Source organism: Chiroxiphia lanceolata, chromosome 4 (assembly GCF_009829145.1).
Source record: "Chiroxiphia lanceolata isolate bChiLan1 chromosome 4, bChiLan1.pri, whole genome shotgun sequence".
Taxonomy (NCBI): Eukaryota; Metazoa; Chordata; class Aves; order Passeriformes; family Pipridae; genus Chiroxiphia; species Chiroxiphia lanceolata.
The window spans coordinates 56,324,965-56,348,659 of NC_045640.1; the positions used below are offsets into that span (position 1 = coordinate 56,324,965).

The following is a 23,695-nucleotide window of genomic DNA, read 5'->3' on the forward strand; positions in this document are numbered from 1 at the left end:
ATACTTTTTTTTTTTAATTCCAGGCAGTTAAAAAATTTACTAAGGCTTACCTGAAAAAGCCTCTGTCAACAGCAGAACGGTTCATGATGACAGAGTCTTCCTGGTTATAGCCTGTGTATGATGCAATGGCTACAATCGAGTTGATACCTATAATATGCAGAGCAAATACTTTGAAAGGACCCACACATGCCACTCAGACCTTATTTGTAACTCAAAATAAGCTGTATTCTCTACAGCTTTCTGAGATAAAATCTCCATGTACCACACATAAAAACACGTAGTATCAGCAAATCCAGCTTTGGGTAGAAAAGAGAGTCAAGAGTGACCCCTTGTGAAAAACCTAGCAAATACCAGTAGAGAAAATGCTCTTTTTTCCAGTTAGATTTTAGCAGACTACAGAGGTAAAGTAGTTTCATCTGCAGCACTACCAGTGTGTTTTCTGCAGTCTAGGTATCCAGCTACAAGCTAACACTTTTTAAACTGCATACATTTGCTAAATACTCAGGTATTCTACATAACACTTGTGACATCATCTAAACAAACAGTAGTATTTTTGTTCAACAAACATTAACTGACAACATACCTGCTGGTAACTCTCTAAATCGCAAGTACTCCATGGAGCGTGTTGTTACAAGGGGCTTCTGGGGATAATACAACACGTGTGCCAGCGTATCCATACGGACGTGGAAGTTTGTAATGTAAACTCCCATAGCCTGTTTACCCATAGCAGACTGGTATGTGTTCCTGGGAGACTAGACAGACAAGAGAAGACCAGCAATTATGTACATAAAGCTCTTTACACACACCTGTGGGTTTTCTATCAGATTTAAAAAAACAGGATGTTGGAAGAGGTGCACTGACCTGGTTGTGATCAGGGAAAGGGATAATAGATGCACATACTCCCAGGATCATGGACGGGTGAATCTCACAGTGTGTGTACGTTGAACAATATGCCACACCTTTCTCTTGCAAGTCATCTGGAGTCATTGCCAGCATCACAGTCTCCTCTTCCAGTGTGTCAATGTACTCTACCACACCACTGGCCACAAGATCCTGCCAACTGAATAACCAATAACTCAGCTACCACATAAAATGGGTCTCTTCAGCAGTAACAAGAACAAGGACTTCCCTGGCTTATTATTACCACCACTGCCTCAATGCGATTAAAAAAAATTAAACTACCAGGCAGAGAAAGCATCTTTGTGCTGCACAAAGCTTTAAACATTTCTCTTTCCAACCTGAGGGAACAGGCAGCTTCCAAGATGGAAAATGACACATTCAGTTGAATTCCAGGAACGTATCTCACCTGTAATTGTTATACTCTCGTTCCTTCAGTTGGTCAATATGCCTTTTCTTCAACAGCAACTTCTGTTTCTCCACGATTAAAAGGGGCCGACAAATTCTGCCTGCATCGGTATAGATGCGGATTTCTCGCTCACGGATATCTCTGATCATTGAGACCTGCACAAGAAAGCAGCACCCCATGAGTACAAAGCCTCAGGTTGGAATCACAACCACAGAACACAAAATAGGGTAACTAAATTCCCTAAAGTAAAGGCTTTACAGGCACTATCATCAGCACAGAACAAACGTTAACACTCCTACAACAGAAGCATTTCAGAAGACTATTTTCTACTGGTTTTTTTTTTCAACTGGATCCTCTTCAAAAGCAACCAACCAACTCCCCTGCCAAAAAACCCCAAACCCCAACAAACAAACAACAAATCACATACAACATAAAGTAACAAAAACAAACAAACAAAAGGCACTAAACACAAAAAACTCTCCAAACAAAACACAAACCAAAACAAAATCAAAACAAAAACTCAATGTGAAGTATATCCAGAAATAGACTGGCAAATAATTTGGCAAGCTATTTGGAGCTTGCAAACTAGTATCAAGGCATTATCCTCTCTTGTCTAAAAGGACACCCAAACTCTAGATGTAAAATTTATACCTCTGACACAATGATGTCCATCTGACGACGAAGCTTCCTTAGGGTATTCATGAGCTGCTCTGGATCTTTGTGTATTCCTACCCAGCAGCCATTAACAAAGATCTTGGTAGCACTAGAAAGAGGGAAAATCAAACAAAGAATAATTAAAAAAACCCACACCAACCCCCCCCCCCCCCACCTTTGAAGTGTTGTGCAGGACAAAAAGCTTAAGTCTATTTAAACAATTTCATTTGCACATACTCAGCTATTGCTGCTGGAGAGATTTCTTCCAGGTTTTCCATGCTCCACTCTTCCAAGAATTCCAAAATTGGGGATGGCTGAGACCCCACAGAAATGTAAGCCATCAGGGCTAAGTTCTTCACAAGTCCTACTGCATGACCCTAGCAGAAACACAAAGTTAACTTGTGTTTTCAAATCAACGGATTCCCCCAAAAAGATCAAAGAACTTGAACTTCAACTCCTCAAGGAACTGGACACAAAGCATGCTAGTTACTTCATTAATTTCTGCCATTCAGCCACAGAGTTAGCTATAAAGCTAAATATTCATGTCAGCACTTTTAAAAAAAAGTGCAAGTGATCATCACAACTGCCATGGCTACAAAATGACCAGCAGAAAAAGGCAGTACTGACATAAATACTGCTTTCCTTACCTCTGGGGTCTCAGCAGGGCAAACCATTCCCCACAGTGTATTGTGCAGCTGCCGAGGCTTTGCCAGTTTCCCATCTCTCCCAATCGGAGAATTCAGGCGTCTCAGGTGGGAAAGCGTAGATGCAAAAGTCAGGCGGTTTAACACCTGCACACAGCAAGGAATGCAGTTAGTCAAAGCTTCTTAAGTATGTTGTTGACAGGCAGTACATTAGCACAAAGAATCAGTGCCCTCTAGAAAGGATGTACTTAAAAAGAACTAAAATAGCTCTGTTAGCTACACTTTTTAGTTCACTTCCACTAATCTTAGACTTACCCTTAGAATCTCAAGCTCCTAACTAGTGTTGTAATTTTAAAAGAAAAAGTTTCCAGAGCACCATGGTAAGGCCCAGCAAGAACACAGTTATATCCAAGCAGAGAGCTGCTTTTTGTTGTATAGCTTACTCTGTTCAGGTAACTGAACGAGTAATACTCTCGAAGCTGCATTTTCATCAGGGGGGTTTGCCAGTACAGTAACACCTTTTCAAACTTTGAAAAGCTAGGGCTACTTAGTTATTAGGAGCAAATCAGCATTTACATTCTTCTGAGTCTGCTCAAAGCTTCTCAAAAATGTAAGAAAATCTAATTTTACAGCCTGAAATGTGAGAGCATATTTAAAATGCAAACGAGCCCCTCACACACACACACAATAACAGCACTCCATCCAGAGACACCTGCCATCTTTGCCCCTTTCCTTACTTTGCTTTCCCCAAATTATGATCCCACCAGGGCTCTAGACAACAAAATGTGCTGGCATTTAAAACCTGACACCTTTTTCCTGTTTCCTTTCTTAGGAGAAAGGGACTCAACTAAGCGCTACACTGCTAATAAAGTCAGTGCTCCTCATCATTTGCTGTGGAATATGTAACTTTTCTATGACACTCAATTTTCTTTAACCACCTGTGAAGGACTGGAAGTACTTACAGGAAAGAAATCCATCCTCCCAAAAGATCCCCTAGGATCTAGGAATTTACCAGACACACAAGCATATGCTCTAACACAAAAAAAAAATCTTTAGAAGAGTTATACCAACTGTTTAGCAGTGAATAAAAAAACCATGACAAAAAAAACCCCCTGAACCACACATCTGAACCAACTATTTGGATCTTCATCTGTGTCAGCTAAAGAAGTTTCCTTTCAAAAATGCTTCTGTTTAACATACAACATGCATGGATGCCAAGCCATGTTAAACCCTTCCATGATATAGTTTTTCTCTTACGTCAAACTGACAAAGCTACTGTACCTGAGATACTCCTGCTCTGGCCTGATGAGCTTTCTTCTGGTCACCCCAGTTTCCAGTTGCCAATGAATACTTCAAACCATCTGAAATAATTCTTGTTTTAATTGCCAATTCCAAGTTGAAATCTTTCCCTCTGTCAATAAACTTTTGCGCATATATTCTCACTTCCTTCAGCAAATTCTTAAACATTCTGTAGAAGAAAGACACCAAAAAACATGATTAAACAGTGCTGTAGCAATTCACTCTACGCAGTGCTACTTGGAAAAAAAAGTCACTGACCTCTTGAAAAGAGGCAATTTGTAACTAGCAAGGGGGCAGAAGGGAATAAAACAAATGAACCTGTTTGTAAATACGAACAAAATACGCTCCAAAACAAGTCAATGCTAGCCACCAACTATGATAGGAAACTTAATCACTCCATGAAAAAGTCATAGTCAGATACAGGCTTTGTTGCCTAAGACCAGCTCTTGGGCACAACAGAATTAGTCTGATTGACTGAGAAGCACAGAGCTGGCAATGCCTCTATCATTAATTATGTCCAAAGAAAACGTGATACTTACCCTCTGAACAGGAAAGCCAACAGTGGCCCAGCAAGATCCAGTCTTTTGTTGCCATAATGATCTCTGTCATCCAGCTCTCTTCTCCCCAGTGCTGCCAGCAACAACCTATGAACCATATACCTAAGCAAATAAGATAGTTTATGTTTTAAACTGGCAGCAGGAATTCAAAACAAAGATTACATGCTTTCACAGACAAATCAGTGAACTCTTTCTTAAAGACTGTCTATTCCAGATCTTTAGAATACTGATGTCCTAAAATAGCCCTCTTCAGCGCATCCTGAGAGGTAAATGACCCTCTGAAAGTTCAGGCTGAGGACAGAGAGAAGTCAATATTTAAACCACGATTAAAACACCTCTTCTGCTACAGTCTGTCTTGTTCTTTAATATGGGTTCTGTTTAAGCATTTGCAATCAGGTGTAAAATGGCAAGTCTCCTCATGCTACAGTTCATCTGCATACCAATAAGCAGTGATCGAGATGATATGCTAATAGTTTACACTACAATCACATTATCAGTAGTTATCTACATATTAGTTATCAATTTCTATATTTTGTCTATGCAAAAAGTCATTTATCACTATCATCACATCTAACTTAAGATATAGAATGTGTTGAAGGCTCATTCTGTTTCCTTTTTTCCCCCCTATTTTATCAGAACTTGCATTTTCTCAGCCTCAAAAATATACCAGTGCCCTAAAGTTTGTCACCAAGTATCCAGAAGACCAAGCTTAAAAACAAACTTCCACTCAGTGTGTTCTTCTAATCATATAAATATATGAGAACAAAATATGTATTCAGGGTCCATTTGCAGATGTGAGACAGAGTTCTGACATACCCTAGGAAATAAGCCTTTTTGGTTTCACAGAAGTCACTGACACCGACATGAGGGAGCATTTCTTTCTGCAGGACTTCTTTAGCATACTTGATTCTCCTCTCTTTGGTGACACCTGGTTTTGCACCTCTCGAGCCAATGAAGTTAAGAGCAACATTCTGCTCCTGAATGACAAATGCTTCATCCAGAGAAGGTTTGACCTAAGGCGCAAAAATACAGCAAAATCCTGTAGCATCCAATGTCTGTTGGGGTTGAAGGAAACTACAGTAGTAGTTTGCTAATGATTCTTTCCAGGATCTGCTAATTGCTGATCCAGGTCTTTCTGGCAACAGTGATGAAGCACAATGGAAGAACACAAAAACTAGTTTAGACTTCAGAAAACAGTTCTCATTTGAGTACATTCTAGGCCTCTTGCTGTTTCAGGTATAATTAAGATTTTACAATTAAAGTCAATGGCACAGGAGAAGATCCTATCTCTCCAAACACATTAACTCTTTGAAATTTCTATTGCACTCTGTTCACTTAAAGTACTCATTAGAATAGGTTTAGGTAGAGAACTTATAACATTTCTAATAGACAATCCACAAAAATAATGAAGAAACAAACTACAAATGGAAAAGGGACAACGCTTTAAGTGATGATCAGCCACACCTACACATCACCAGCCATCAAGACAAGAAATAATTTAACATATATTACCATTTCCATCATTTCTGGATCTTCAAAATCATATATGATGTGCTCTAAAATGTCCCTGTCGGACACGAAGCCTAGTGCACGAAAGACAATAATGATGGGGACTTCTTGTTTGATATATGGCAAAGTTGCTACAATGCGCTGGCCAATAGCACTCTTCTTTGCACCCTGGAAAGATGGGGGAAAGAACATGCCTTTAAATAAAAATATCTCTCTGGATTTGAACAATACATTGCAAGTGTATTTATTCAGTTTTCACAGGAAAACATGACTTCTCAGCAGGCCAACTGACAAGCTATTCTGAAACCTTACTCTGGCAATGACTTGGTATTTTAAAATATTTAGAGCTTTAGAAGGCTGCAAAAACTTGTAAGGTTTTTGCTGATACAAAGGAATGTAAATTCTACTTGTTCACCCATACACATAATTTCTCTCTCTCTGTGTATTTGCCAAGAGCAATCCTATCCATCTTCAGTGTTCCTTCTGTCAGCTTAAACTCGGCTTTTCTAACCCACTGTTCAAGTGATCATTCAAGAAGCCGATCCCCATTTCCAGAAAGAAACACTGTGGGATGCAGAGGCACTCAGGAGTGCTCCAGACACCAGGAGTGAGACTAGTGTAAAGCTTCTAATAAAGCTACTCTTGAAAAGTTTCACATCATCAGTGCAATGGTACTGATGAGTACAGACACCTTCTGCTTTAGAATTTACAAGTAGCACTTATTTCCCCTCACAGACTGCACAATTAGATGTTAAATATGAATTTATATGTGGGCTGAAAAATACATCTAAATACTAGATTGGTTATCAGCAAAGAAAGGGTCCCTGCTCCCATTTTTGTCCTTTGTCAAAAAAACAGGACACAGCTTGTTTAGAATTTTCTAAAAACTCACGCACAGTTAATTATAAAACTATTTTTAAGCCTTGCCCTAAAGCCTGCCAGAAATTGAGTCCTCATTCCAATCCTCAAATAATTTACCTTAAAGACAAGCATAACATATGACAAACAGAATACAGTTTCATTTAATTTACTTTCTTTACAACTTAGAATCAGGAGAAATTTCTTCTCAGAATCCCAAAAGCAAATGACACAAAGAGACAGGACAGTAAGAAAACTCCTAAAACAATCTCTCTGGTAAACCCCAGGGCAGGGGTTATTACTGCTCAGACATACCTGCCCACCTCTGGCCAGCATGCTAACCCATATAGTACTCGTTGGTCGAGAGGAATTTTCCAGACAAGATCGACACTCTCCTGTGTAGGCATACTTTGAATCTTTCTTTGCAAACACATACACTGTGTTTGTAGCCATTTTCTCTTGGGCAATCAGAACCTGTGTGAGAAAGAAAAACACTAGTAAATAACTGACAAAAGAGCATGCTCCAAGTAACAAGCACAGTGTTTCTACTATTCCTTTAGGTGCCTTAACTGTAAGAGCATTGCACAGCATGAAGTCAATCCGCCAGATTCCTTTGGATTATACTCTACATTTTATAAAATTCAGATTTAAGCAAAACATACAGCTAGTTAAGACAGAATAACCAAAACAAGAGACTCAGGGAACACTGTTCTCTGTCATGTACTTACCATATCTGTTGGCCGTGCTGAGACATTTCTGTTAGCTTTAGGCACAACACTGATAAAGAAAGCATTTCACTATCTGTTTTTCCAAGGCCGAGGTACTACACAGGCATTTAAATTTAAATGCCAGCTATAACAATCAAAGACTGATTTCTTTTTCTCCCCCAAGAAGAAAATAAAATTCTAATACTTTTGCTGTGTTTACTCAGGTATCAGGTACAAAATATGGAAAGTTTCACTGGTGAGGCCACTAGCATGAAGAGGATATGATTTGCTGAAGCTGCATCCACAGCAATGGAGGAAGAATCTAAATTTATAATAGCTGTGAACAACCTGCAGGACGCTCAGAGTGAAGAAGTGCCTCATTTTAGGTGTATGCTGCTCTGCAATGCTGGAAATGGAAAGGAAAATATCTAGAGTACTTAGTGGCGTTCAGTGCAAAACAGTTCATGCAGCTGAAGAAGGGAAGAACTGAAGATGTGAAACATGTCTCAGGGAAGAAGAAAAGGTAGCTTGAGAAAGTCCTAACAGAGGATGAAAAGCCCATCTTTCTGCAAGATCAGGAACACCCACATAACTCTGATACACTGGAACAAGAGTGCTTCTGCTCCTGGCAAATCATATGGAAACAAGCAACAGAACTTCCAGTGTCTGTAAAGATATCTAGCAAGGTATAACCCCTCACCTTTTCTGATCCATTGATGATAAAGTAGCCACCAGGATCGAGAGGGCATTCATTCAGTTCACAAAGATCACGGTCAGTTAAGCCATTCAACAAACAGTACGTTGAACGCTAACATAATAGGAATTTTGCCTATAAGGTTTTCTGATGTTGTGTCTGTAATTGATCATCCCCTTCTTAATGCTGTTTTAGTTATATCCACATACAAGGGGGCTGAATACCTACAGAATAAAAACAACACTGCGTTATCTGTCAGTTATTACCGTTCTGTACAACCCTGAATAGTAAATGTAGTTATTCAAGTGCTCACTGCTATATTACACATTATTACACACCATAATCATCATCTGGACTTAAAAACTAGGCATGGAATTTAAATTACATTTTCAAGGCACTACTATATTGAAAAAGACTATCAATTAAAAAAGCAGAGGCAGGTTCTACTCTTGTGTTTATCCACTCCAGAGTTGGTTCTTACGTAAGGTTTTCTCAGTCTGGCTTCATTCGGCATCATTGGTGAGGGTTGCTCCATCTCTTTCCCAATGTGTAGGTTTGGAGAGATAGATTTGTTCAAACTTCAGCAGATACCGGGGCTGGAAAACAAGAATACACTTACTTGTAATGGAAGGAAACATCCATTTTGGTTTGTTCAAGAGAGGCCCTTAGTAGCAACCTTTGAAAACCCTGACCTAACTTCAGCTGAAGAAAGCTGATAGAATATTCAGCCATAAACCTTTCTTGCCATGCTAAAGCTACTGAAAATCAAAATCCCACCAAACTTGCTTTTGGCTACCTGACTTGCTCTACCAGTCTCTGTCCATGCAGTTTGGCACAGTAATTGACAATATGAGCTACAGAAGCCAATTGTTCTTGGTCACTTCTCAACCAGCAGGACAGAGTAACTCTATACAACAGGGAAGTTCAACTCCATGGATAACAAAGCTCTTGCACACGTTTCTCTGTCAAATACCTGATTGTATGACAACTTAGCCATATATCTCAGACTCCAAAGAGTTCATCCTTCTGTCCTATTGACTGCATGAGCAGCACAATTCAGATGTACTTCCATCTCTTGAGACAGGGCCTGAATAAATCTGACATAAAATGATTTTGACTCTGCCGGGGTTCTCCACTTACCGGCTCTTCCACTTCTCCGAGGCATGCTGGGCTTCAGCTTGTAAATCAATTGGTGGGGCCATCTTCACAATTCTTTGCACAGACATCTGAATAAACTCATCAAAAGAATCCAACTGTTGCCTGACTAAACCCTTTTCATCAAGTAGGAGCTAAAACCAAAAAAAGTACATTAATGAACAAGAAGTCTTAATTTAATTAAAGTATTTCACAACACATCAACAAGCTTAAGATTTATAACAAAACCTACAAAAGCCAGGAAATGCAGCAGAGAATCAAACACATTCAATTATCCCAAGGCATGAGTTTCAAACACAGATGTTCAAAAATGTTTAACAATTCTCTCACTGCTTGAAGACAGAGACTACCAAGTGACAGATGTGCTGCCACCTCCTGGCTAGGCCACGACCGCACGCACAGTATACCTTAAATTACGATGACAAACCTCAGTGAAAGCAGCTTCAGATAAAGTTTTACCAACCACGTCTGTAAATTATTTTGCTTTAACTCATTTTCCAAGCTGCAGTAAAGCGAGAGCATGCCCCTAAGTCCAAGTAACAGTCCTCAGAACTTCTCTTGGCTTGGATCTCCCCTGTTCCAGCTTTACTCCTTCTTCAGATTTCCCTTAGCCTTTGGGTCACCTAACTTCAACCCAGCACAACCTAACAGTAAAATCAAAGCCTAAATTTGATGGCCCCCGCATCCTAACTTTTGATGGGATTAACCTAAACGTGTCTGCTACATCAGCTCCTGCCAGTAAGCTCCTCTACTTCAGTGAGGTATTACTGAAGCGAGCCAGGGAACCCACATTACCTCAGCTTCTGTCCCATCACAATGTTGTGTCATTAGTGGACAACCTCATGTGCTGATATGGAACGAAAACCACCCCTTACTTAATTGAAAACGGTGTCCCCCCCACCGAGAGATCAGTGGGGGTTCTTCATCCCTGATGACGACCTTTCTGTTTTGGCTTAAAGCCCTTCTGCTCTGAACGTGCTACAACACACAATTCAGCATAACCAAGCCTGCAGGTCTCAGGATGTGTTCCCAGCAAAGCAGATGCCACCTGTGAGGCTGAGAGCACACACATTGAAGGGTTAAAGAACAGTGAGTTTTAGTCAGTCACCTAATGACAATCCAGCAGGCTTCTTGCCACAGGTCAGGCGTGATTTCATCATCGTCCTCATCATACTGCATATCTGCGGGGAAAGAAGCAGAGCATGTGAGCCAGGCTCCCATCACCACCTCAGTGTCCCTCCTGGCCAGCTGAGGGACCCTCTGGCACCCCAGCAGCACCCACAGCTCATTTTCTGATTAACAGGAAGCTGAACATGAGCCAGCAGTGTGCCCACGTGGCCAAGAAGGCCAATGGCATCCTGGCCTGTATCAGGAATAATGAACCCGGTAGGTCTAGCAAAGTGATTCTTTCCCTCTGCTTGGCACTGTTGAGGCCATATCTGGAGTACGGTGTCCAGTTCCGGGCCCCTCAGTTTAAGAAGGACATCGAGGTGCTGGAGCAGGTCCAAAGAAGGGCAACGAGGCTGGTAAAGGGACTGGAGCACAGGCCCTATGAGGAGCAGCTGAAGGAGCTGGGGCTGTTCAGCCTGGAGAACAGGGGGGCTCGGGAGATCTCATCACTCTTTACAACTATCTGAAAGGAGGTTGTAGCCGGGTGGGGTCTTTTCTCCCAGGCAAGAGGGCACGGTCTTAAGCTGTGCCGGAGAGGTTTAGGTTGGACATGAGGAAGAAGTTCTTTACAGAGAGAGTGATCGGGCACTGGAATGGGCTCCCCAGGGAGGTGGTGAAGTCACCGTCCCTGGAGGTGTTTAAGAAGAGACTGGATGTGGCAGTTAGTGCCACGGTCTAGTAGGCAAGGTGGTGTCGATGATCTCAGAGATCTTTTCCAACCTAATTGATTCTGTGATTCTGTGGCCGTCCAGGTCCCGCCGAAGAGCCCACCGCGACCGGCCCATCCCCCCACTCCCAGCTCCTACGGAAGATCCCAGCGCGCCCGTAGCATCCCCCCGTCTCCCGGCTCCTGCGGGCCCCGCGCGCCGTCCCTGCCCGCCTTGCCGGGACGGACGGGAGAAAAAGGCGGGGGGGCAAAAAAAAAAAAGGGGGGGGGAAGGCCTCACCTTCGTCCGCGTCGTACATGGTGGCGGCGGGCGGAGGCGCGGGCGGCGGCCGGGCGGGGGGCGAGAGGAGCGGCGAGAAGGGAGCGCGATGGCGACAGCGAGCGGCCGGAAGGTGGCTGCGCACCCTCTGACGTCTCCCGCGAGGCGCCCGCGCGCGCCGTGACGTCAGGCACGCGTGTCCCGCCCCGCCGTCCCCGCTGTCCCGGCCATGCTCCGGCTGCTCCCGCCGCTCCTGTCCCGCCTGGCCCGCGCACAGCCCCGCGCTCCCGTGCGGCGGCTGCGGCGGGGCGGGGGGCCGGCGGTGGCAGGCGGCGGGGAGGAGGAGGAGCGCTTCGTGTTCCTCGAGTACGAGCCGGACCCGGCTGAGGCGGCGGCGGCACCGCGGCGGGAACGGGAGCAGGAGCAGGAGCCTCGGCGGGAGCGGGAGCCGCGGCGGGAACGGGAGCCAGCCAGGGAGCGGCGGCTTCGGGGCGCAGCGGCGGGGATCCCGGGCGTGCCCGACCCGTCGGTGCCGCCGAGCGGCGTGAGCTGCTCGGGCTGCGGGGCCGAGCTGCAGTGCGCGGACGGCGGCGCGCCGGGGTTCGTGCCGGCCGAGAAGTACCGCAGCCTGCTGTCGGAGGGGGCGGCGGGGCTGCGCGGCGCCGTGTGCCAGCGGTGCTGGGCGCTGGCGCACCACGGGCGCGCCCTGCGGCTGCAGCTGCCGCCCGACGAGCACCGGCGGGTGGTGAGCGAGGCGCTGCGCCGGCCGCCCCGTCACGGCCGCGGGCCGCTGCTGCTCTACGTGCTTGACGTGCTGGAGCTGCCCGACCCGGTGCTGCCGCAGGTGCCGGCGCTGCTGGGCCCCGGCGTGCCCGCCTCGGGCGTGCTGGTGGTGGGCAACAAGGTGGACCTGCTGCCCGCGGATGCCCCCGGGCACCTGGGGAGGCTGCGGAAGAGGGTGGCGGAGGCCTGCGCCCGGGCCGGGCTGGTGGGCGCCGCGCTGGTGGATATCCGGCTGGTGAGCGCCAAGACGGGCTTCGGCATGGAGGGGCTGGTCAGCCGGCTGCACCGCTCCTGGAAGTGCGCTGGGGACGTGTACCTGCTGGGCGCCACCAACTCCGGCAAGTCCACGCTCTTCAACACCCTGCTGCGCTCCGACTACTGCAAGTCCCGCGCCCCGGACATCGTCGACAGGGCCACCGTGTCCCCCTGGCCAGGTCAGGGAACGCCGCGCTTCCTTCCCCAAGGCCAGCGAGCCCCTGGGTCTCTGGGCTGCTCTCGGCCATCCCTGTGTAAGAACCTGTCGCCAGACGGGAACCCACCACCCCGAGCACCCCTGTGGTGGGCAGCGAGCTCCTGAGCTGCGCCGTGCTTTAGATTGTCACCTCTGGGAAGTGGCTGAGGGAGCTGAGGCTGCTTAACTTGGAGAAGAGGAGGCTTGGGGGAGACCTTCTCACTCTTTACAACTGCCTGAACAGAGGTTGTGGCCAGGTGGGGCTTGGTCTCTTCTCCCAGGCAACCAGTGACAGGACAACAGGACATAGTATTAAGCTGTACCAGGGGAGGTTTAGGTTGGACATAAGGACGAATTTCTTCACAGAAGGGATGATTAGACATTGCAGTGGGCTGTGCAGGGTGGTGGTGCAGGCACCGTTCCTGGAGGTGTTCAAGGAAAGACTGGACGTGGCACTCAGTGCCATGGTCTAGTTACTTGTTGGTTTTCAGTCATAGACTGGACTTGATAATCTCAGAGGTTTTGTCCAGCCTCATTGATTCTGTCATTCCTCGGGGCAGCACGTGTGGGAGGCATGCGTTCTGGAGCGCTAAGGGGCCCAGTAAACCAGAGTTGGCCTGCATGCTCCCTTGCCAGTGGGGATAGTGCCTGATCCACACGCCTTGTCCTGTTCCTATCAGTTAGGGGTGTCCTCCAGTTCAGAGAATCCAGGAGGTGGGCTGGTGAGCATCTGTAGGCCAAACCAAGCTGCCTGGAGGTGAGACTTGCCTGAGGTGTATTAAGTCAGTCTTAGCACCACTTGGCTTTGAGATCCTTCTATTCAAACTAAAAGTGAGAGCAGGTCTCAAGCGGGTGGATGGCTCCTTTTTACTGCCCTGACTTTAGAAGCTGGTAGTTTATGGGAGCAGCTGTAGTTCAACCTCTGACTTTGTGTTACTGTGTTTCACCAAAAAGTTGGAGAAACAATTTTTTTTTTCTTGTTCATCAGAGCTTAAATGTACCAGTTAGTCAAGAGACCCAAAGGTACCTTCTGGGTTCTTTTTCCAGGAACAACACTGAACCTGTTGAAATTTCCTATTATTAATCCTACATGTGACAGAATATTCCGAAGGCAGGAGAGGCTGAAAGAGGAGGCAACAAAAACAGAAGATGACTTAAGCAGTGAAGAAAAAAAGTACCTTAATCACCTTAAAAAACAAGGCTACTTAGTGGGTGAGTATTGCCTGAGTAACAGTATTGCCACTCAGTGTTACACTCTTTGTGTAATATTGCATTACACAAAGGATTGTTAACTCCTTAGTTTGCTGTAGAATCCAGCTGTTTGCAAGTAATTCCTTCCCACACTGATAAGAACTCATTTCCATTTAATTACTGGAAGAACATGTTATCTGTAGAAGTAGTAAAAAATTTCCAAGCTTGCTTTTAATTTATTTTGACCACTGTTTGCTCCCAGAGTAATGGGAGCAAGACCTGTGTCTCCTCCATAAAGCAGCATCATTAGCACTTCTTTTGAGTACTTACTTGTTAGCTGCTGTAGTAGCTTAGCAGAAGTTTCCTCTGTGCAATGCACCTCCCATCTGAACTAGGCTGGCAAATTCCAACAACTTAGTAGTTTACAAGGACGTCGCACTATGGGCCATCTCTCATTCCTAAAGGAAGAAAACAAGTTTAATTTTTAAATAGTCACGTTTTGGGGTGCAGGATATGGTGGTTCTACATCACTTCAGTATGTGCCCAAAAGAGGGAGTTTACAGAAGATAGCTCTGTTTTTCCAATAGTTTTGTGTTTGGAAGTCTGAGGCACTGAAAAAAGAAGGCAGCTTACTTTACCATTAATCGGAAATAATGGAGTGTCTGTGATCTGGTCCCTGCTGAGATTTTGGGGCTTGAGGAATCCTAAACAAGAATTATAGAAAGGATTTCTTATCATTTTGGCTTTTGAATGCACAAATTTCTAGTCACATAGTGTCTTTATCACCTTTATGTTACTGATATGCATCTTTTAAGCCAGGAAAGGGGCAGATGTTCAATTGAAGGAAAGGCAGGTTAATAAATTTAATTACCAGGGAACCTTTCATTTTAATCCAGGAAGAGTTGGAAGAACATTTCAACGGCAGAAGGCTAGCCCTGTGGTTGAATTTGATCCTGACATGCTCTCCTACAGCATGGATGAAGATCCCAAACATTCCCCTAAGAAGCGTGAGAAAAGGGAGGAGTTCACACACAATGAAGTGAAGGATGCTCGCTGGTGTTTCGACACTCCAGGAATTGTAAAGGAAGACTGTGTAGGTACTCTGTGGTGCTGTGTTTTGGGATGAGAGGGTTCGGTAGGACTGTTCTTTAGCTGTGCCTGTGGAAGAGTATTTATGCTGCAGTCCTGGGATTAGGATTCTTTTGGTTTGGGAATTGTGTTAAGATATGGTTTGCATTTACTTGGGAAGGTTTCATGTGGTAACGTTGCATTTCTGAATTGTGCATACTGCCAGCTTTGCAAAGAGCTGTAGGACTGTGTCATCAATCTTCTGTAATCTCTGAATGAGGGGAAGTGAACAAGAGCACTCTAAGCAAGTTTATACCAGCATCATCCAATGAAGCTGGCATTTTTTGAGCTCTTCCAGTCTACTGAAAAAGACGGAGCTTGGGATGATAACCAGAGTTGTATGACTGAACCAAATCTTAGAGAAAGCATTCTCCTGAAGCTAACAGAATATCTGTTGTTCTTGTTAGTGGCTCCAATAAGTCTGGCTTACATCAGTGTTTCGGTAGAGCAATGGCTCTACTGAAGTCAGTGCTGATAGAGTGCACGTGTCCAAAACAGTTTTGGATCTTTGGTAACTTGAGATTGTATATTGTATACAATATTCCTCTTCTGGAGTTGAATAAGCGTGGAAAACAAGAGGACTTTCCTGCATCCAGAAATGCTGCTGTTTCTGATTTTGATTATCCTTGTTATGCCTTTGGAAAGCTACATGCCAAGTGTCAGATCAAATTTTGTTCTTTCAGTCAGTATTCAATCTGAGCGGAGGACAAGCAGATTGTTTACATGGCAGATTTTGGAAGTTATAAGCAGGTTTATTTTATTTAATTTATTTTATTTTGGAAGAAGAGGGAAGGAAAGTGGCTGTTGGCATTTGATGGGATTAAATTTTTTGCCTTTTCTCTTGGAGGTTTGTTTTTAACTGCTTCCTCATGACTCCTTACAAAACCAAATTTCTGGAAAGCCTAGAAAACTATTACTGATAGCTCAACTTTTGGTTTTTTAAACATTATCAAACACATCAGAAAACCTGCAGCTAGGAGGACAAAACCTTCTCTTCTTTTAGAACTGATGTTGAAATCTGTCCTGACTTTGAAGCTAAAGAATGTCTGCTTGTGAACATAGGAAGAGTTTTGAGGGTTCTGGCTGTTCCACAGCTCTTGTTATTTTGGTCTTTTAAAGCTTGAGGTTAATCCTCATGTCCAGACTGGTCCAGATTTGCATCTGCATGACTGGCATATGTTGGGGGCACAGCTGGAACCATTTCTGCTGTCTTCCTAGGAAGGAGACACCATCAACCTGGAGACAAGTTGTTTTCTTCAAGGCACTGCTTTTTGTGCTGACACATTGTTGCATGACTGGATTTGAACTGTACTTCCATAGGAACTGATCAGACTGCTGTGACTGCAGCACTGCTGGTTAAATCACTGGCTTTTAAGTAGACTTTTGGGGTGCATCATTTCAGTGAAACAAATTAACATCTAAACAGATGAACTAGGTGAGCCAGGAGATGGAAAGAAAGGAGGAGGAGAAGACAGGGCAGCAGGAGGATTTGGGAGCCCTCACAGAGGAGAAAGCTTGTTTCACTGTGCTCAGGGTACAGATCCATGCTGTGAGTCAGGCTGGTCATCCTGCAGTTTTAGTCGTTCCACACTGTGATCCAGGACTTTTCTCTAGTGAGATACTTTGAGATTAGCTTTGCTGGTAGTACTGATTTGGCACTTTGTGTCACTGTCTAAGTGGGGTGACTCAAATATCATAGCTGAAGGTGGTTTCCAGTTCTGCACATGGCTGCAGTTGTGCTAAAACACAGTAAATCTTGGGTGACCTTGTTCCAACCAAACCCTGGATTCTCACATTCATGCCCAGCAGGCTGCTTACAGCTGTTACATTTTGACATGGACCCTGCATTGCCATGGAGAATGGTGATATCCTTACCTCTTCCTGTTTCTCACTTACTATGTGGAAGAATTGAACTGTTCTCTCAGATGTTCTTTACACTGCTTTACTTGGTCTTTTTTCTCTATCAATATAATGCCAAAACTAATTTCATTGTCCCCATTGAAATATCTGGAATTAATTGTGGTAATACAATTTATTTTGCAGGTTTTGAATCTCCTAACAGAGAAAGAAGTAAAGCTGGTTTTGCCAACAGTTGCCATTGTTCCACGGACCTTCATTCTCAAGCCAGGAACAACCTTGTTTTTAGCAGCCTTGGGACGTATAGACTACTTACAGGTAAGGGAAGAAAGGATTTTGGGAGCAGCTGCTTCATTTCTTACTGTAGTACCAGACATGAAAGGCTTTTTGGGTAACTTTCCCAGACCCTTTTTTGCTGCTTTGAGATGATGAATCTGTTAATAAATCACAGCATAAGATCAGAATGCCTTGGGAATGCCAGAATTAACTGGGAAAATAAGTGGGTTTCCTCATTTCTGTATTTTGTGAAAGCTGGCTACCAGGAGAGAAAAGCATGGACATTTTTCTTTCCTGACACAGACTTCTGAAGAATTTACCAGAGGAAGTAATTAATTGCATATGTATTTTAGTTTCTATGAAGATATTTTTAAAAGGTACTGTGTATCCCCACTGCCAATAATTTCTTCTATTTATTATAAATCCCCTACCATACTCCTTTACTGAACTGTGTGGAGCTGACCTCCAATGATATTTCTTCCACATAGGCGTTATCATAAGTGCTAGAACCTTTTCTCAGTAGTTTGCCCTGTTTTGGGGGTGTGTATGGCTATTCCTTTGTTTCAGTCAGCTTTGCAAGATCACCATAGAAATGTTGAATTGGTACTTTGCTAAGGACATTCTTGACCTGCTGAAAGAAAACCAGAAAGGTGGAGGGAGCAGGATTCTGTAAGTAATAATGTACTGGTATGGCAGGAGAGCTCCATCATAGCTAAGGTGAAAATCCAGAGCCCTGTTCCAAAAAAACAGCTTGGCAGGACAGAGTAGTAATGCCCTACTCAGAGGCAAAGATCTCTCTGGGATGATTTGGCTGAGCTGAGCAGCTGTGATGGTGGGAGATGGGGCATTGGGGGTGCTTTGAGGCAGGATGGTGAAGCTGTGGGTGCTTCTGTCCTGAAAGCTCAACTCCCCAGTTGATATAAACCCTGTCTGCTCCACAGTGGCAGAGGCAAGGACCCCTCAGACAGGGAGGGGACATCAGGCAAACAGGTTTTTAACATGCAGGAAAGAAACGGGGCAGGAGAGAGAAATTCAGGACTGCTTTTCTGTTACCATAGTTAACATCCTCTCGTTATTTATTTCTACCACCTAAGGAGTCTTTCTGCTGTGCCTTTTGCAACCGATCTTGTCTATCTCGTATTGTCCTCTTTAGCCACCAGCGCGCTTGTAGCAAATGTGGGTAGAGCCCTCCCCAAATCTTCGTTCACGAAGCCCAGCCATGATGGTTATTTATTTCAGGGAGAAAAGTCTGCCTGGTTTTCTGTCGTGGCTTCTAACCTGTTGCCAGTCCACGTCACTACCCTGAGTAACGCAGATGCCATCTACGAGAAGCACGCTGGCCGAGAGTTACTAAAGGTGAGAGGAGGTGCTGTGGGGGGCTCTTGGCTGCAGACAAGCAGCTGTCCTGCCTGGTGAAGGACCCTGTCTGGGGCACAGCTGACAGGGAAAATCCACACATATCAGGAGCTTGGGACTTCTGCAATGGAAATGTGCAGTGTGGAGCACTGCACTTGCAAAGTCTGCATGGCTGCAGGTGTGATAGGAGAGAGCACTCGAGATGGTGTGTTTTCAGGAGAGCTTCTGTTTCTGGCATTCAGGCTGATAAGATGCGCAGTGGTCTGCTCTCTGATACTTGGCTCTTCTTGAACTGTCTTTAAGTACAGGCAGCAATAGTGATATTTTCCATGGCAAATCTTGAGACTGGGGTTTCAGCACAGACTGCAGTTGAAAAATGTACCTTTCTCGTTCTTTCCTTGCTGAATCCTCTTCACACTTCTTCATCTTTTGGTGGTCTGACTTCTTCCTTGGTATGACAATGTACTGTGTAGCACTTGCAGATTGTTGAGAGATGGGGTGAGCTGTCCCTGTCCTGGCATTCCCATTCCTGTGCGCATGGAGAACAAGTGCTGTCACTCACATCAAGGCGGCTGGCCTGAGCCGCCAGCTGTGTCCTGCAGTGGGCGCTCCATCTTTGCTTACCTCCCACGGGGTTCCTCTGAATGTGATCCTGATTCTGACCTCTGAAATAGCTCCTGTAGATTATTCAAGCCAGCTCTTAATTGGCTAACAAATGTCTCATGTTTATTCCCTCTTGTGCCTTGCTTGCCAGTTTAAGGTAGGATGCTGAAGGATTTCTTGACTATGAAATCTTTTCTCCATATTTTGATCTTAGGTTCCCATGGGTGGGGAAGAGCGAATGAAAGAGTTCCCCCCACTTGTCCCTCAGGACATTACACTGAAAGGAATTGGTACCACTGAGGCAGTTGCAGATATCAAGCTTTCCTCTGCAGGTAATTTAATATTTCTTCATTAGTTTGCTTTGCAGGGTCTGCATCCTAGAAACATTGATTGGAAGAGACTTCTGAAGGGGTGAAGCCATATTTCCTGCTCAGAGCAGGACTGTCAACAACACAAAATCACAGCAGCCATGGCTTTGTCCAGCTGAGGCTTGGCAACCTCCAGGAATGGAGATTGACAGCCATATTTGTACAGGACAGCTACAATGGACTGCTTTATGTTCTGGCTGCCATACAGGTTCCACAGCATCAGGAATGGCTGTGACACTGTTGGCGGTCCAGGTGAGAGGGAAAGGGCCATTGATAGGAAAGCTTTTTTGCATTTGTGGTAGTTCCCACCATCCTTCTTCAGTTTATCAGGAAAGAGCTATGTCTAGGGAGAGTAAGATGTGACTTTAGGTGCTGCCTTTTATTCGGAAAGAGCCGGATGTGACCTTTGAGCTTGGTTTCTCAAAGAAATCACACGTAGGTAAGTTCAGGTTCTCAGCCACTGTGGGAGCCAGTAGTTTGTGTCAGAACCCTCGTTCTGATCCTAGGGACTTGTCTCACTGTCTGTATTCCTTTTGGCTGTGCAGGATGGGTGGCAGTGACGGCTCATGCAGAAGAGGAGTTGCTACTCCGAGCTTATACTCCCAGGGGCACCACGTTGGTGGTGCGGGAGCCTCCCCTTTTGCCTTACATCAGTTCCATCCGAGGGTCCCGGATCGCAGGCACTGCTGCCTACAGGACCAAAAAGCCTCCCTCCCTTGTGGAAAACCTGAAAACCACGGGGAGCAGATAGCACTTCTCGCCATCTGAACAAGGCAGAAGAGCCTCTGGAGAACCTTGTTGCTTACTGATATTCAGAAGACCTTGGACTCCTTTTAAAAGGCAGACAGGCACGTTTTGGAAAGCAGGTGTGGGGAGAACTCCATAAGTTCATACCTGATGCAGTTGCTGAACTGCAACCATTTTGAATGAGCTGAGTGGCTGGTACCTTGCTGTGAAACAGCTTCTCCCTGGGATCTACCAGTATCTACAAGCAAATCTCTTTACCTCTCCCCTCTTGAAATACGGGATGGAAACTCACCTACCTGACCTGGGCTGGCTCCACTGCTCATAGAGTAGACGGCTTGTTGCAGACACGCTCCTTCAGGTCAGAAATTGTCACCTTGTTCTTGGAGGCTTTACAGTGTTTCCACAGTTACCAAGGTGGAGGGAATTGGAAAGAACAGGGAATGCTCTGTCATGGTTGTGACTCTCCTCATTGTAGTGGCTGATACTGATTCAACATGGACCTTTCACTCCTTCAGAATCTGAGGCAGATGAGGATGTGCAGTGCCCTGCTTTTGGACACAGGAGAAGTGAATCAATGAAAAACAGGTCTGCTGATGTGCGTGAAGAGGAAACTTTTACAACTCACTGCTTTGATTTGGTTTCTGCAGATTGTGTAAAGGTTTTTGAAACTGAGGGTGTAAAATAAAACTTTTCAAAGACACTCTTTTGTGTCCTTTTCAAATAGTTGACAAAGCGCTCTTGTGTGGGCATGAGCATCTTGACAAATACATGAAAGCTCCAGCACGATAATACCTGTGCTAAATCCGCAGAGTGAGAGAGAGACATAACCAGCCAGTTTGCTGAAGAAGAGGCAAAAAAGAGTATTTTCTATTCTCCCCTTACCAATACTCTCACTTTTCCCTGTTCTGTTTTACCCACCCAAACTACTTATGTCACAACCCATCAATCATGGCCACAATACTTGTTGTAAATTCTCATCAGGCTGAACAAAGACACCAGGCCTGTGCCAGGGAGCTCCTGTGCTTTATGGTATGGTCACCATAACTCTGGCAACCAGCCCAGGAGTTAGACTCAAAAGGTCTTGGCCAAGAAACCCTTAAATTTTTTTACAGTACACTTCTCAGAATGGTGGCTAACAAGCCCTTAATTTCTTATAGTACACTTCAGTAAGTTCTCAACTCCCACAAGAGTATGGGGCCCAACCTGCCAAGCACAGCTGATGAGCTGCTCTTGCAGGAGGTGACAGCGAAGGTCTGCTGTCTCGGTGTGCTGGCTGCAGCCTTCCTGTCCCACCCAAGTGTGGCTGCTAAATAGCAGATGATATGCTACCTCCAAGGTTGAAAGAACATTTGCTAATGTTGCTGTTGAAGTTGCTGTTGTACTAGGGAGAAAAATGGGAAAAGAAAAAGCATCAAAGAAGGTAGTAGGAGAAGATAGGATGCTCTTTCTTTTCTCTCCCATCTTATGCTTTGTAAAATGAAATTACGGCTGCATGGAGGAACTCTTGTTTCTTCTTCATTTCCTTAGCTTAAATCACTAATAATAATGCATTTATATTGCACAAAAAAAGAGGAATTAATGTTTTGGAAGAAAAATAGTAATAACACTACTTTCAGTAAAGTCCTCTTTAAAAAAACCTCTAGTATTTTAATCTATGGAGCAATCCTGGCTCTTTCTGTGTGATCAAACACCTTAATTGTATTTGGTAGTGATTCTAAAGCTTGGCATATAAATTTTTGATGCAACAGATTTGAGTGGATTTCGTTTCTGTTGCTGCATAGCTAACAGATGTTATTATTTATTTTAATTCCTGAGATGGGAAGTGTCTATCTTGGCTGTGAGCCTAGTCTAACTTTGCAGTTCTTCCAGTTAGGAAAGCTTTTTGTCTGCCACCTGTGAATCTTCTTTTGGAACTGAATCACACTTGAAAGTCATTTCTTTCCAGGGAGTGTGCCTTTTAGAGGATTGCAAGATAAATTCACGTTTTCATATAATACTTACAGTCCTGATTGACATGGTCTTCAGTTAGAAAAGCCAATACTGAGTTTAGAAATTAGTTCTGGAATAAAGCTACTGTTACTTTTGAAATTTTGTAAATTGTTTCAGTGGGCAGAAAGATGTAATTTCTGTAGTTTCAGTTCGTGTGTGTATCTCACTGATGTTCATGAATAGAAAGAAAACCAGAAAAAATCCAAGTGATCACTTGATAATTGATGAATCAACCCCTACTTGGAAGGTGCCACTGATGAAAAGGTAATGAAATAGATCATGGAGACACAGTCTCAATCTGAAAACAACAGCTGTAGGAACTCAATCTTCAAAATAAGATCTAAACTCATGCACAGAAAGTGTAAGACCCTGTTCAGTGTCAGAACTGGGCATGAGGGTTTTGGCTGTTTTTTTTTTGTTTGGTTGGTTTGTTGGTTTTTTCAGTCAAGTAGCACTTATTCACATGTCTACAGCCTCTGGAGCATCAAAAAAGGGTGTGGTTTTCTTTGTGGAGTGAGTCCAGCTTTAAGACTACACTGGGAAAAAACAATGCTGTTGCTAGGACATGGGATGGAAAATCCAAAAGTAGAATATTGTATCACTAGGAACCTGTATAATATTGTATTACTAGGTACTCCATGACAGGCTTGGTGAAAGTGCCTATGAACTCTAATTTGCAAAAGAAATGGTTGATGAAAGTCAAGAAAGACTTACAAAAATTTACATAGTAAAAAATTATTACTGAGTCTTTTTTCTTACTAAGACTTGGAAAAAAAAAATTCCACTGACCACACAGCAGTCAGTATTACTCAATGTGGAGGTAAGTATATAGATTAAATAATAAAGCATGGATGGAATGCCAGTTTTATTCTAACTTCTTTCATGTTTTCAGCTAGAGGCCACAGTGAAATTAAGAAGAACCAAGTTTAAAAATAGTAAGTGGACTTCTCAGTGCAGTGTGTGCATAACCTTGGAAACACAAGCCTTTGAGAGACCAGGGTCAAGAATGCAGGGAAAGAAAACAAGTTTTATGGCTGGAATATTTTCATTCAGGAAAATTAAAAAAATATTCTAACTCATTAGAATTTATGGCATAAATTGGCTTTGATTGCCTAGACAATGAAGATACTTCCTTTATCTGCACATATTTCATGTGTGTTTCAGGACTTCTTGACCTTATTCTGAACTCTCTGCTATATCTAACATGTCTAACTGAAAGACAGGATACTGAATTACATGAATCACGGGTGTGTTGATGGTGATTTTTATGATACCAAGATTGTAAATCTCATTTGAAGAAAAGGTGACAGAATAGTTGGACTTGTTGAAGAATTATGTGCTGGTGAAGTGTTGTGGATTAAGTTACCAGCTGGGCTGGTAAGTAAGCACCACACAGCTGCTTGCTCCCCCCCATCCCCATCGCCAACCCCATCCCCATCCCCATCCCCATCCCCATCCCCATCCCCA

At 44.2% G+C, this 23,695-nt stretch overlaps 2 protein-coding genes across 2 annotated transcripts in view; one reads left to right on the forward strand and one right to left on the reverse strand.

Moving 5' to 3' along the window:
- Positions 1 to 11,545, reverse strand: part of POLR2B (RNA polymerase II subunit B) — a 16,881-nt gene extending 5,336 nt beyond the window's left edge. The window contains exons 1-17 of the mRNA XM_032686943.1: positions 11,501 to 11,545; positions 10,492 to 10,564; positions 9,369 to 9,517; positions 8,710 to 8,824; positions 8,235 to 8,452; positions 7,143 to 7,301; positions 5,973 to 6,137; positions 5,277 to 5,473; positions 4,443 to 4,562; positions 3,886 to 4,072; positions 2,608 to 2,751; positions 2,198 to 2,337; positions 1,958 to 2,069; positions 1,307 to 1,461; positions 862 to 1,060; positions 584 to 752; positions 51 to 147 (exon numbers count right to left, since the gene is read on the reverse strand). Of these exons, the coding sequence (XP_032542834.1) occupies positions 51 to 147; positions 584 to 752; positions 862 to 1,060; positions 1,307 to 1,461; positions 1,958 to 2,069; positions 2,198 to 2,337; positions 2,608 to 2,751; positions 3,886 to 4,072; positions 4,443 to 4,562; positions 5,277 to 5,473; positions 5,973 to 6,137; positions 7,143 to 7,280 (1,823 nt within the window). The 5' untranslated portion in view covers positions 7,281 to 7,301; positions 8,235 to 8,452; positions 8,710 to 8,824; ... (1 more) ...; positions 10,492 to 10,564; positions 11,501 to 11,545. The remainder of the gene's footprint in view (positions 1 to 50; positions 148 to 583; positions 753 to 861; positions 1,061 to 1,306; positions 1,462 to 1,957; positions 2,070 to 2,197; positions 2,338 to 2,607; positions 2,752 to 3,885; positions 4,073 to 4,442; positions 4,563 to 5,276; positions 5,474 to 5,972; positions 6,138 to 7,142; positions 7,302 to 8,234; positions 8,453 to 8,709; positions 8,825 to 9,368; positions 9,518 to 10,491; positions 10,565 to 11,500) is intronic.
- Positions 11,546 to 11,708: 163 nt separating this feature from the next.
- NOA1 (nitric oxide associated 1) lies at positions 11,709 to 20,939 on the forward strand. Its single transcript, XM_032686694.1, has 7 exons — positions 11,709 to 12,696; positions 13,761 to 13,925; positions 14,801 to 14,997; positions 17,076 to 17,207; positions 18,405 to 18,521; positions 19,339 to 19,456; positions 20,038 to 20,939. The coding sequence occupies exons 1-7, from the start codon at positions 11,709 to 11,711 to the stop codon at positions 20,241 to 20,243; spliced, it is 1,923 nt and encodes a 640-aa protein (XP_032542585.1). The 3' UTR covers positions 20,244 to 20,939.
- Positions 20,940 to 23,695: the final 2,756 nt, after the last annotated feature.

Excerpts from the sequence above, each read along its gene's own strand:
- NOA1 (XM_032686694.1), top strand. The coding sequence starts at position 11,709 with ATGCTCCGGCTGCTCCCGCCGCTCCTGTCCCGCCTGGCCCGCGCACAG. Across the intron at positions 13,926-14,800 it reads AAAACAAGGCTACTTAGTGG|GAAGAGTTGGAAGAACATTT; the intron begins GTGAGTATTGCC and ends ATTTTAATCCAG. Across the intron at positions 18,522-19,338 it reads CTGGCCGAGAGTTACTAAAG|GTTCCCATGGGTGGGGAAGA; the intron begins GTGAGAGGAGGT and ends TTTTGATCTTAG.